General features: G+C 43.5%; 1 protein-coding gene across 3 annotated transcripts in view; it reads right to left on the bottom strand.

Moving 5' to 3' along the window:
- LOC124615803 (inactive dipeptidyl peptidase 10) overlaps positions 1-14,334 on the bottom strand; it is a 1,404,300-nt gene that overhangs the window by 40,733 nt on the left and 1,349,233 nt on the right. For all 3 annotated transcript variants that reach the window (XM_047143937.1, XM_047143938.1, XM_047143936.1), the window contains exon 16: positions 298-455. In XM_047143937.1, the coding sequence (XP_046999893.1) occupies positions 298-455 (158 nt within the window). The remainder of the gene's footprint in view (positions 1-297; positions 456-14,334) is intronic.

Below are 14,334 nucleotides of genomic sequence, written 5' to 3'. Positions count from 1 at the left end.
CTGTTGTTATAACTACCCTTGGTATACTCACCATACTGTTCGCAGCTAGCGGACGGGCCTTCTTAATCTAGGTGTCGTTGCCATTGTGCCCTTTTACCAAATACTCGGAAAATTTAGTCGGAGAAGTTCGGATTCTCCCTGTATATCGTCATTAATGAAACTTTGGCTGTGCGGTGGATTGTGTGTTGTGTGACCCTCACTTCACCGGCACTCGAACCGCCGCCTCCTCCTCCGCATAGCACCTAGCCTGTCCTGTCAAGAAGTCAGTACACTACTAGCGTACGCCGAGACACTTACTGTAGTAGAGCCAGTCGGCGATGGGCGAGACGGCGATGCCGCACTTGAAGATGCTCTGCTGGGAGCCCATCAGCATGGCCGTCACGTAGCCGCCGTACCCCCACCCCCACACGCCGACGCGCGTCTCGTCTAGGAACTTGAGCTCGTCTAGCAGGTACCTGCGGGCAAGGCCAACATGTGCACAACTTATCAATACAATTGAAAAGCACCGTTCAACACGACACAGACAAGTATGTTCCGAGCAATATTATAAGGGGGAACGTTCATGGAACTGATAGAAAATGTCAATTTTCAATTTACTTTTTATTTGAAACTTCCTGGCGGATTAAAACTGTGTGCCGGACCGAGACTAAAACTGTGTGCCGGACCGAGACTCGAACTCGGAACCTTTGCCTTTCGCGGGCAAGTGCTCTAGCAACTGAGTTACCCAAGCACGACTCACGTCCCGTCCTCACAGCTTTAATTCCGCCAGTACCTCGTTTCCTCCCTTCCAAACTTCACAGAAGCTCTCCTGCGAACCTTGCAGAACTAGCACTCCTGAAAGAAAGGATACTGCGGAGTCATGGCTTAGCCACAGCCTGGGGGATATTTCTAGAATGAATTTTCACTCTACAGCGGAGTGTGCGCTGATGTGAAACTTCCTGGCAGATTAAAACTGTGTGCCGGACTGAGACTCGAACTCGGGATGGTTTATTGGTACAACTCACGGGCAGTAAGTTTGCAAAGATTCAACCATGAAATCGTATCCGAAGTGCCTGAAAAATGATTAAATGTGTGACGCGACTTCCCAGCCACGCCCACTTTTTGAACAAACACTTCACTACCTCCGTCTATTACATTCACAAGGAGAGGCTTCCAATTTGTATCCTGAATGATGTGCAGCCCACTTGCAGATTTCTGGCCGATTTTGAACTTCTAAAAAATGTGTTTGTGGCAAAACCCAGAATCAAAATGAGTCTCTAAATTCACTAACGTGGAAACGATGCCCTAAAACCAGATTTTCGTCTTCTATAGTTGTCAGAATTGCAACTTACGTTGCAGTTCTTGTATTTAATGGTGACAACATAGGGAGAATGAAAGTGTTAGAGAGAATGGGCTTTAAGATAGGAAATTTCACTCAAGATACCTTGAAAAAAATTGATTTACAGTGCCTCTCTGTAGTTGTAAAATCAGTTAAAGACCTGGTAAAGGAATGAAGGCAGAAAACAAGAAACCAGAATAGAAGCCTTGAAGGGAAAGACAACCCTAAGAACGAATCTGGAGCCGTCTGAGAGGTGAGAGTAGGAAAAAACGTTAAGTTGCACTTTAAATTGCCTTTCCTGAAAATTAGGTTTTTTAGGGTTTATGTACCTTTTTCTCAGGATCTATGAAGTCTAGAACTACGAAGTTTTGTGCACTTACTTTTACAAACTCAGTAAATGTTGCTCAGGAGTAAATTTTGAAATTATGATGGCAAGCTCAGATACGGGGTAAAATATCTGGAATTTGGCATGAGTTTGTGTTATACTTACATAGTTATAATTAAAAATTATTAAAATCCTCCTATTCAACATGTTCAATACTATACGCAAAGTTATTAAACAGAGAAAATTTTGTAGAAATTTCTCGAGTAGTTTCTCAGAAAAAGATATATTAAAATTTTTAAATTCCAAAAAAAGTTTGTCAACAAAGTTAATATTAAATCTGTTAATGTCATATAAAGCATGGTACATTTCATTGCCGGATATTTAAAATCGTGGATTTGCTGCATCTTTTAGATAGTGTGTGTTTTTCGTGAACTTCACCCCTTAAGGAGCGGGACAGACCCTCCGTGGTTTAATAATCGTGTTAGAAAAATATTACGTAAACAAAGAGCGCTTTATCACAGATTTAAACGAGTTGAAAATTTACCTGATAAACAAAAGATGAACGAAGCGAAACCGAGCGTACGGAGAGTGTAATATCCACGACACTATGTTCTAGCCACAAGATGTTAAAATGAACTAAGTGTACAAACTTCAACAAATATTATCGATACTACGTATAAAAAGACTGTATCGTGTAAAAATGACGATAATTATTTCATTATTTCTGTAATAATTTGATTTCTGTGTGAATTAAAACTATTATCGGAGAACCACATTCATAGACAACGACAATTATAATCTTTTTTGTTATCTGTGATAATTGTGGTTCAGTTGTTCTTCCTGTGCTAACCGATGAACTGTTGGGACGTGAGACGTGTGGAGGTCTGTAAGGAGAAAACCCGTAACGACACTATTAATTATTATTTGAAAAATAGATTCGCTATTGTCTAGATGTGGATTTGTATTTATTTCAATTGTAATCCAATCTGAGTAATGTTTTTAAACGTTAATTTTCAGCTCCGCAATTAGGAGCGCAGCTATTAGCGCTAGTAACTTACAGCTGAGTTTACTAGTGGCTGGTATAACAAATATGAAGTAATTTCATTTAAAATTATTAGTGAATAATTTTAAATGGTAAAGAATAGAAATCAAAATCCTTAAAGAATTTTACCTGAATATACTAACTTGATATAAAAGGAATCGAGAATAACAATAGTCAAACTGACTATCGTCTGTCTGCCGCCATGTCAGCAAAAATCTCTCCGCGGCAGTTTTTAATCGAGAATTTTAACAAACGTAAATGTTGTTAGATATAAATGAATGGAAATGAATGTGCACCGGTGGTCCCGGATTTGCTTTAAAAGACAGAACACCGAATTCAACTCAGATTGAATCTTTAAAAACAGTGTTCACAGCACGTTACGTGCTTATTTCCTGATGTATGAGGCCTAATTATTTCGGATGATTTACACGAAATACTTTAATAGGAGACATACGCCAGTGTTGTGCGTGGGTGGTATTTTGTGACTAAATGTTCTCTTTGCCAGAAAAAAGTGCTTCCATCTTAACAGTTGTGTAAAATCTTATAAATGATATGCAATTTAGTCCCACTCACACGACTTTACAGACATTTCTACACAACGTCAAGTGGAGATTTCTTTAGCGGAGTGACAAATATAAGCCGGGATAATCATTTTTAGGATCAAACGAATTGTTACGCTGCCAATTTATTTTTATATTTTTTGATCTACCTGAAATATCATTTATAAGTAATTATAGCCATGAAATACTATAAACCGGTTCCGCCACAAGAGGAATGAGAAAAGCGTTCACCGACTTTGAAAGCTAATCTTTGCTAACCAATCAGACTAAGAACCCTACGCTCCATTGAGTCATAGTGCGAACTCGGAAACGACAGATGTTGAAATAAAGGATGAAGCAATAGAAAAGCGACTACAATCGCTCATTAGTGGAACGACATCTGGACCAGATGAGACACTTGTAAGATTTACAGAGATTAATCGAAAGAACTTGCTCCCCTTCTAGCACCAGTTTATTATACGTCTCAAGCTATGACGGGTACATCGCGAATCGAAAAACGTTCAGGTCATTCACGTTTTCAAGAAGGGTAGTAAGACGGATGTACGTACTTCTAGATCTATATCGCTACCATCAATCTGTTGTAAAATTGTGAGACATGTTTTATGCTCTCTTATTATGACGTTTCTGGAGAACGAAATTTCCCTCTGCAAAAATCAACATGGATTCCATAGACAGAAATCTAGTGAAACTCAGCTAGCTGTGTATCTCCACAATATCGACAGCGCTGAAGACATCGGTGCTTAGGCTCAAGCCATGTTTATTGACTTTTAGAAAGGCGTTTAACGAAGGCTCGCAATGCAGTTTAGTAACAAAAAAAGAAGAAAAAAAGCGCGAGCTCACCACGCATCGGACCAGATTAACGACTGTATTCAAGACTTCCTTCGAGGTAGAACTCAACACGTCACTCTTAACAATACAACGTATTAGGGGTATAGGTACAAATATTCTGATAATTGGTACCGTAACACGTACCAGCTCCAGTGTGTTACTTGTTTTTTCTCTGTGTTCTAAAAGTCTTCTTGGAAACGTGTCACATAATTTACTACCTGATGTTTTCTACACGCTCGTAACTGCACCACAAAGTGGACTACATTTGTCAGTACAAACTACCCGCTTTGCGTCCATGCATCCAAACTTCAGCACCTGATCTCCTGCCCAAGGCAAAAAAATGTTAATGGCTTGCTTGTACCATGCGCACTTGGATGTACAAATCAACCTAAAAACATGACTTATTACTCGTAATGGCTGTTATTTTTGATGTGAAAATAAAGTGAATACTGAAGTAATGTTGTTCAGTAGACTGTCCTCAGTCATCAATAAAAATATCTGAACTTTACTCCTAATACGCAGTATACTGGGTGAGTCACCTAACGTTACCGCTGGACATATTTCGTAAACCACATCAAATACTGACGAACCGATTCCACAGAGCGAACGTGAGGAGAGGGGCTAGTGTAACTGGTTAATACAAACCATAAAAAAATGCACGGAAGTATGTTTTTTAACACAAACCTACGTTTTTTTAAATGGAACCCCGTTAGTTTTGTTAGCACATCTGAACATATAAACAAATACGTAATCAGTGCCGTTTGTTGCATTGTAAAATGTTAATTACATCCGGAGATATTGTAACCTAAAGTTGACGCTTGAGTACCACTCCTCCGCTGTTCGATCATGTGTATCGGAGAGCACCGAATTACGTAGGGATCCAAAGGGAACGGTGATGGACCTTAGGTACAGAAGAGACTGGAACAGCACATTACGTCCACATGCTAACACCCTTTTAATGGCCTTTTTCACTGACGCACATGTACATTACCATGAGGGGCGAGGTAAACGTACACACATGGTTTCCGTTTTCAATTACGAAGTGGAATAGAGTGTGTCCCACTGGAAACGTGTCGACGTATGTGGTATCAGCATGATGGTGCACCTGCACATTCCGCAATTAACACTAGGCTGACCCTTTACAGGATGTTCGACGGGCGTTTCATAGGACGTGGAGGACGCATAAATTGGCCAGCCCGTTCTCCTGTTCTTACACCTCTCGACTTCTTTCTGTGGGGTACGATAAAGGAGAATGTGCACCGTGATGTGCCTACAACCCCAGAGGATATGAAACAACGTATTGTGGCAGCCTGCGACGTCATTACACCAGTTGTACTGCAGCGTGTACGGCATTCATTACGCCAGAGATTGCAATTGTGTGCAGCAAATGATGGCCACCACATTGAACATCTATTGGCCTGACATGTCGGGACGCACTCTATTCCACTCCGTAATTGAAAACGGAAACCACGTGTGTACGTGTACCTCACCCCTCATGGTAATGTACATGTGCGGCAGTGAAAAAGACCAATAAAAAGGTGTTAGCATGTGGGTGTAATGTGCTGTTCCAGTCTCTTCTGTACCTAAGATCCATCACCGTTCCCTTTGGATCCCTACGTAATTGGGTGCTCTTCGATTCACACGATCGAACAGCGGAGGAGTGGTACTCAAGCATCAACTTTAGGTTACAATATCTCTGGATGTAATTAACATTTTACAATGCAACAAACGGCACTGATTACGTATTTGTTTATATGTTCAGATGTGCTAACAAAACTAACGGGGTTCCATATAAAAAACGTAGGTTTGTGTTAAAAAAACATACTTCCGCGCATTTTTTTATGGTTTGTATTAACCAATTACACTAGCCCCTCTCCTCACGTTCGGTCTGTGGAATCTATTCGCCAGTATTTGATGTGGTTTACGAAATATATCCAGCGGTAATGTTAGGTGACTCAACCTGTATATAAAGGATCTTGCCGGAAGCTCCATAAGGGTATTCGCAGATGTGGTTGTCCTTAAAAAAGTAATGAAAAGGCTAAAGCACTCCATATTCAGGCCACACGTGGCCCATTGGGACCATCCGACCGCCGTGTCTTCCTCGGATGAGGGTGCTGATAAGAGAGGCGTGTGGTCAGCCCACTGCTCTCCCGGTCGTTACGATGGTTTAGTGTGACCGGAGACGCTACTATTCGGTCGAGTAGCTCCTCAATTGGCATCACGAGGCTGAGTGCACTCCGAAAAACGGAAACAGCGCATGGCGGCGCGGATGGTCACCCATCCAAGCGCCGGCCACAGCCGACAGCGCTTAACTTTGGTGATCTGACGGTAACCAGTGCATCCACTGCGGCAAGGCCAGAAAATTGTAGCGATTTGCAGTAAGTCGTGCAGATCACTGATAAACGGTGGAGTGACTACCAATTGACCCTACACGTCAATGAATGTAACATACTAAACATACAAAAGAGAAAAAGTCCACTAATGTGCAACTACATTGTTAAAGTCATAGAGACAGTAACAACCGCAATCCAGAAGCAACCATCTGGAGCGACCATAAATGGAATGACTATATAAACAAATAACAAGAAAGGCGAATACCAGATAGAGTACCTTAAGAAAATATAATTCGTGCACGTATACCTGTTCGACTGATCGTTTAGTCGGCGCGAGACAGATATGCGCAACAAACTCCAGTGGCAAAAGCTACAAGAGAGGCGTTGTGCGTGACGCAGGAATGTTCCGGGAAGAGATGAACAACACCTTATTTCCGCCTCCATACGTCTCGTGAACAGATCACTACGAGAAAATTTGAGAAGTTAGAGCTAATACGGAAGTTTACCGATAATCATTCTTCCCACGCGTCATTCGCGGATGGAACAGGGAAGAGGGGATCAGTCATTGGTACTGGAAGTACCCTTCGCCACTCACTTGAGGACTATGGATGTAGATGAAGTGCCTTCTTCCCTTGTTTGCTTTAACAGAAAGAGAAAATAACGCAGGAACATCAAAATATCTTACGAAAAAAGGACATGTGCACATCTTGTCGCACTTGATCAACAGGATAAGTGTCAAAAATTCACATCCCTCATCTATGACTGCCTCCTACCTCCAGGATATTGACAGTATGTAGCTTCTACCGGGAGTCCTCAAGGAAGAAAGGAACATTTGTTGAGGTGTGCCCCGACACCTGTTGTTGGTATAGCAATAACGCTATGGAAGTCACCTTGCAACAGTATTCCTTCAAATCTTTCGTGAAAGAACTACGTAACAAGATAAACGCTTGTCTGTCTGTTGCGAGGGTTTCTCTCCTCCTTGAAGTTGTCTTTTTACTCGTTTCGGAGGGACCCCGCCTTCCGCCCAACTTTTCCAGTGAAATGACGATTCCTACTATTACTTAGTAACTGGTGGAGGTAGGTTTACAAACAGGGTTTATTATCCCAATTACAAATCGGTTTAGCATCTGAACGACAATAAACTCGAATCACCATATAACAACGTAATTAACTTTCTTTGTATTGTGCTGACCACATGCCCCTCCGTATCCGCAACCAGTGACACCTATCGGTTGAGTATGACACGGCGGTCGGTCGGTACCATTAGACCTTTCGAGACCTGTTCGGACGGTGTTTGGTTTAGTTTATTGACTCTTTTTAGCATTCCGAATCAAAATACATTTCCTTGTTACACATAGATCTATTTAGTTGATTCTCACCTGCCTACTCGGACGCCACGATCAGCCGTCCGACGCGAGACTTGGTGACAACTAGTAATAAAACAGTGAAAGCGCCTACGTGAAGTGGGGTGGTATAAGATAAGGCCCAGAACACTTATGTGATTTGGTGTGACGCTGGGTGCCGCTAGATTGGGCAGAGCGGAGGCTATCACAGCGGAAGGCGGTGCAAACGGAGGAGGAAGCTAAGTTGGTAAACTTTGGTGTGAGGATACAAGGCCATCCGTTAGGACGAGTGAAAGTGAATGGCATTATACCGACTAGCCCGCCCGTTCACGTAAATGGACAATTTTGTTGTTCATTTGGGTTTTATTATGCACAAGTTTCTTTAAGCTACTGGGTTTTTATATTGTGGTTTTTATCACCTATTTGATTTGTTTCCTCATTTCAATGTGCTCATTAATATTTTAAAATTTGTCTTAGTTTACTTTTCTACGCACCTTTCGTATTGTTAACATCACTTTGTACATTTTGAATGTGAACGGGAAGGCTAGTTGGTCTCATGGCGTTTACCTCCAGTCGTTCTAACAGACGGCCACAATATCGTTACACTAAAGTTTACCAACTTCGCTTCCTCCTTCGCGTGCGTCGCTTCTTGCTGTGCGCTCGCTTGCGGTGGTCGTCTCCACTCAACCCAGTATAGCTGCATTCGGGGTCGCAGCACGCGACGCAAGTGTCTTATACCAGGCCTCTTCACCCAGGCAGTTTCTCTGTTTTAGTGGTTGCCATGTTATTGCAAGGAACCCCCTTCTCACTTTTCACCGTTCTATCCCGATCACTGTCGGAATTTTATTAATGATAGTCCTCATCCTTTTACATAGTACACTACTGACCATTAAAATTGCTACACCAAGAAGGAATGCAGATGGTAAACGGGTATTCATTGGACAAATATATTATACTAGAACTTACATGTGATTGCATTTTCACGCAATTGAGTGCATAGATCCTGAGAAATCAGTACCCAGAACAACCACCTCTGGCCGTAATAACGGCCTTGATACGCCTGGGCATTGAGTCAAACAGAGCTTGGATGGCGTGTACAGGTACAGCTGCCCATGCAGCTTCAACTCGATACCACAGTTCATCAAGAGTAGTGACTGGCGTATTGTGACGAGCCAGTTGCTCGGCCACCATTGACCAGACGTTCTCAATTGGTGAGAGATTTGGAGAATGTGCTGGCCAGGGCAACAGTCGAACATTTTGCGTATACAGAAAGGCCCGTACAGGACCTGCAACATGCGATCGTGCATTATCCTGCTGAAATGTAGGATTTCGCAGGGATCAAATGAAGGGTAGAGCCAGGGGTCGTAACACATCTGAAATGTAATGTCCACTGTTCAAAGTGCCGTCAATGCGAACAAGAGGTGACCGAGAAGTGTAACCAATGGCAACCCTCACCATCATTATGCTGTAAACAGAACCTGGATTCATCGGAAAAAATGACGTTTTGCCATTCGTGCACCCAGGTTCGTCGTTGAGTGCACCATCGCAGGCGCTCCTGTCTGTGATGCAGCGTCAAGGGTAGCCGCAGCCATGGTCTCCGAACTGATAGTCCATGCTGCTGCAAACGTCGTCGAACTGATCATGCAGATGGTTGTTGTCTTGCAAACGTCGCCATCTGTTGACTCAGGGATCGAGACGTGGCTGCACGATCCGTTACAGCCATGCGGATAAGATGCCTGTCATATCGACTGCTAGTCGTACGAGGCCGTTTGGATCCAGCACGGCGTTCCGTATTTTCCTTCTGAACCCACCGATTCCATATTCTGCTAACAGTCATTGGATCTCGACCAACGCGAGGAGCAATGTCGCGATACGATAAACCGCAATCGCGATAGGCTACAATCCGACCTTTATCAAAGTCGGAAACGTGATGGTACTCATTTCTCCTCCTTACACGAGGCATCAGAACAACGTTTCACCAGGCAACGCCGGTCAAAAAAAAAAAAATGGCTCTGAGCACTATGGGACTTAACATCTGTGGTCATCAGTCTCCTAGAACTTAGAACTACTTAAACCTAACTAACCTAAGGACATCACACACATCCATGCCCGAGGCAGGATTCTAACCTGCGACCGTAGCGGTCGCGCGGCTCCAGACTGCAGCGCCTAGAACCGCTCGGCCACTCTGGCCGGCGCAACGCCGGTCAGCTGCTGTTTGAGTATGAGAAATCGGTTGGAAACTTTCCTCATCTCAGTATGTTGTAGGTTTCGCCAACGGCGGCAACCTTGTGTGAATGCTCTGAAAAGCTAATAATTTGCATGTCACAGCATCTTCTTCCAGTCGGTTAAATTTCGCGCCTGTAGCAGGTCATCTTTGTGGTGTAGAAATTTTAATGGCCAGTAGTGTATTACATACATAGTATGTAAAGATAATTTTTTTGCGCACTTCCATTGTTTGTTTTCAGTAACTGCACCTGATGATAGGTATTTGTTAGCCCGGAACCGGTCGACATTCCATACTAATTGATACGTTACGCCCTTGGCGCCAGTTGCTTCTCTGTATCCATTTAAGATCTCTGCGATCGACTCTGTATCGCGTGCCTGCAGTTTTCCTCTTTGGTCGCTTTTCGGATATTAACGCGCACGACGGTGTGGGGAGAGGGCTGGTTTTGGGCGGTTGGTTGGTGCTCCGGTGTGCAGTCTGGTTGCCGGCGGTCGCTCTTTGCGCGCTCTCTGCCTCTTCCTGTCACGTGGGCAATGGGTCTGCGGATTGACATGTGCATGCGGTCGGCGAGTGTGTGCTGCGTCCAGTGAGAGGGCAATGGTCTCATCTGTGCTGATATACGATGTTCACGTGTGAAGGTGGCTTCAGAATGTATCAGTCTGCAACAAGATACGCTACAGAATCAAACGTGTTTGGACGTCCATGTTATCTGTTTTGTGTTGACCATTGGTGCACAACTTATTGGACAGTGGTTGGCTGTGTGAATGAGATTTGCCTGTTTTGGACGCCTTTGATATACGGGCAATGAGTATCTATCTAAGCGCGTTTCTCTGCACTCCGAAAAAGTCACAGGTTAGATTTTTTGGCAGTTCTTTCTGCCTTTTGCTATTAAGTGTAATGCACCTATAGTGCATTCTTTTGTAAAATTAAGAGATTAAGCCTGTGACATTATTTTTCTTCTTGTATGTAGTTATTTTTTAGAATGATAAGACAGAGTATATGTTCTGCTTTCTAAACATTCTGCAGTGTTCTCGCGGTGAATGTTTATGTATTGTGGTTCTTGTGCAAAGGGTGGTTGAACTGTTGTAGACAGTGATTTTGCAAGAGATTTAATTTGGCTGTTTTGAAATTTTTCTAATGTTTTAAGGATTGTGTTACTCTGGATACTGCCCAGTTGCTGTGTGGTTTTATGTTGTTGATTCAGTGGTATAATCAGCGGTGTGCGTCGTCCGTTGTAGCTGGTTGTTTAACTGGGCACGACGCCTTGGCGGCGGCCGGTTTGAATTGAAACTGATAGCGCGGTCGCTGAGGTTATCAGTGGACTCCAGTTCTTCGGCGAACTTTATGATTTGTTCCTGGTGATACCGAGGGGTCCGTCTTTCCTCCTCCACCGTTCCTTCAGCTCGATATGAGTTGTAGCTTTCGCGCACCTCTGATGTGCCGTCACTTGTCACTGAAATTTTGTTATACCTGAAAGATGTCTTTCATTGTACTGGGTTTTTAATATCTTATTGATAAAGATAAATTGTGAGTATTTCTGCTGTTATATCTTCAAAGGTGTCCTGATTCTGTGGGAGTTTGTCTCAGTAAACTATTTTTTGTTTGCATGATTCTTAAGATTTATGTAAAGAGGGTTTTAAAATGATTTATTGTTTGCAGGTCAGTTGTGACCCATGTAGACATTTTGTCTGTTTAGCAATCATTTCTAATTCTAGGTCAATTATGTATATCATTCTGGGGTAACAGAAGTTTGCTGTTGTCATGCAACTGTTAAATAAAATCTATTGTTAATTATTGACTGGTTTTATTGAGTTGAAGTATCCTTGAGCGTGTGTCCCACGTCACACTAATATTATAGATGCGGATTTAGCTCTGCCTGTTACGTTTTCACGAATAAACAGCTGAACCGATTTTGATGAAATCGGGTATGGAGATAGCTTGAACGCCGAGGCAGAACATAGGCTACTGCAAAAAGTGTTTAGTTTAAGATACTTAATGATTTCAAGAATAGAGCGCTATATATGGAACAATAATTATTATTTGAAAAAGCTGTTTACTCTTTGACTTATGAACTTCATCATAGTTGTAAACACGCTTTTATTGTTTGTTTTGTTCTATATAATACGCTTCAATGTAACGAGTACAATACTTATATAATCCTCAACGTGTTTGATCCATCCTTCTACTGAGCGATGTGGCGCAATGGTTAGCTTACTGGACTCGCATTCGAGAGGACGACAGTTCAAACCCGCGTCATGATTTAGATTTTCCGTGATTTCCCTAAATCGCTTTACGCAAATTCCGGGATGGTTCCTTTCCCATCCTTCCCGATGGAACCAATGATCTCGCTGTCTGGTCCCATCCTCCTAAATCAACCGTACTGCTATTCTGATCTCAGTCACAAGCCAGTCGCATTTTAACTGCAGAGAGTCACGCGTCTCATAGCTGCTGGGACGCTTGAAGCCTCAACAGTGACCTCATTTAAATTCCTTACGACAAACAGAGACACGTCGCGCCTTTATATATACAACGTGGGAGTCTTGGTGAGACTGCGTTTATTTACGATACTCAAGAGCAGCCGTGGTCAGCAGGCAGACCGTGAGGGCAGCTGACGTTATTGCACGTAGAAATGTGATACATCTCGCACTGAATCGAATTTCAGATTATTCATTTTCTTTCTTCGTCAGTTTAACGCTATTTAATAATTTTAAGAAGTCCACGTTTTATTTCAGCACTGTCAGTATCACTCATCGTAACAAAACTACTGATAAGCGCTTACAGCTCATGGTCTTTTGGTTAGCGTTGCTGACCCTTGATCACAGGGTCATGGGTTCGTTTCACAGTGGAGTCGGATTTCCTCCGCTCGGGACTCTCTCTCTCTCTCTCTCTCTCTCTCTCTCTCTCTCTGTGTGTGTGTGTGTGTGTGTGTGTGTGTGTGCGTGCGTTCGTCTTTTTTCTTTATCATCATCGACGTGCGAGTCGCCAAATTGGCGTCAAATAAAAAGACTTGCACCAAGTGGCTGAATAGTCGAACGGGGTCTCCTGGCCAATAAAGGCATTCGCACATTTCATTTTGTTTTACTGATATGGGAGGGAAGAGAAGCTGCAGGTAACAGCCAGTTTAAAAATGAAAGCCCCACAACTCAAGCGGTGATTTCTATGTCTGTTACAATTTATAAACAGCTGCAGCTCTGCTTACCACCATCTGTGTTAGTACTGGAATGGCATCACAGATAATGGAATCATTTTCCGTCCAGCACAGACGGCAGGAATGTAGATAGGGACGTACACTGAAGAGCCAAAGAAACTGGCACTTTTGCCTAATATCGTGCAGGCCCCCCGCAAGCATGCAGAAGTGCCGCAACACGACCTGGCAGGGACTCGACTAATGTCTGAAGTAGTGCTGGAGGGAACTGACACCATGAATGCTGCAGGGCTGTACATAAATCCGCAAGAGTACGAGGGTGCGAAGATCTCTTTTAAACAACACGTTCCAAGGCATCCCAGATACGCTCAACATTGTTCATGTATGGGGAGTTTGGTGGCCAGGGCAAACGTCTAAACTGGGGAGAGTGTACATGGAGCCACTTTGTAGCAATACTGGACGTGTGGGGTGTCGCATTGTCCTGCTGGAATTACCGAAGTCCGTCGGAATGGACAATGGGCATTAATGAATGCAGGTGATTCTGTCAGAGTCGTATCTAGACGTATGAGGGGTCCCATATCACTCCAACTGCACACGCCCCACACCATTACAGATCCTCCAACAGCTTGAACACTCCCCTGCTGATATGCAGGGTCCATGGATTCGTGAGGTTATCTCGATACCTGTACACTACCATGCGCTCGATAGAATTTGAAACGAGACTCGTACGACCAGGCAAAATGTTCCCAGTCATCAACAGTCCAATGTCGGTGTTGAAGGGCCCAGGCGACGTTTAAAGCTTTGTGTCGTGCAGTCATCAATGGTACACTACTGGGCCTTCGCCTCCGAAAGCCCATATCGATGATGTTCCGTCGAATTGTTCGCAAGCTGACACTTGTTGATGGTCCCTCACTGAAATCTGCAACAATCTGCCGAAGTGTTGCACGTCTGTCGCGATGAACGATTCCCTTCAGTCGTCATTGGCCCCGTTCTTGCAAGATCTTTTTCCGGCAGCAGCGAATTCGGAGATTTGAAGTTTTACCGCATTCCTGGTATTCACGGTACACTCGTGAAATCCCCACTTCATCGCTCGGGCGCCGACTCTAACACCATGTTTAAACTCTCTCAAACCTTGATAACCTGCCATTGTACAGCAGTAACCAAGCTAACAACTGCGTCAGACGCTGGTTGTCTTATGCAGCAGTTGCCGATCGCA

This window comes from Schistocerca americana, chromosome 5 (genome assembly GCF_021461395.2).
Source record: "Schistocerca americana isolate TAMUIC-IGC-003095 chromosome 5, iqSchAmer2.1, whole genome shotgun sequence".
In the NCBI taxonomy this organism is placed as follows: domain Eukaryota; kingdom Metazoa; phylum Arthropoda; class Insecta; order Orthoptera; family Acrididae; genus Schistocerca; species Schistocerca americana.
The sequence above is the reverse complement of the archived record's forward strand: the minus strand, read 5'-3'. Positions and strand labels throughout refer to the sequence as shown.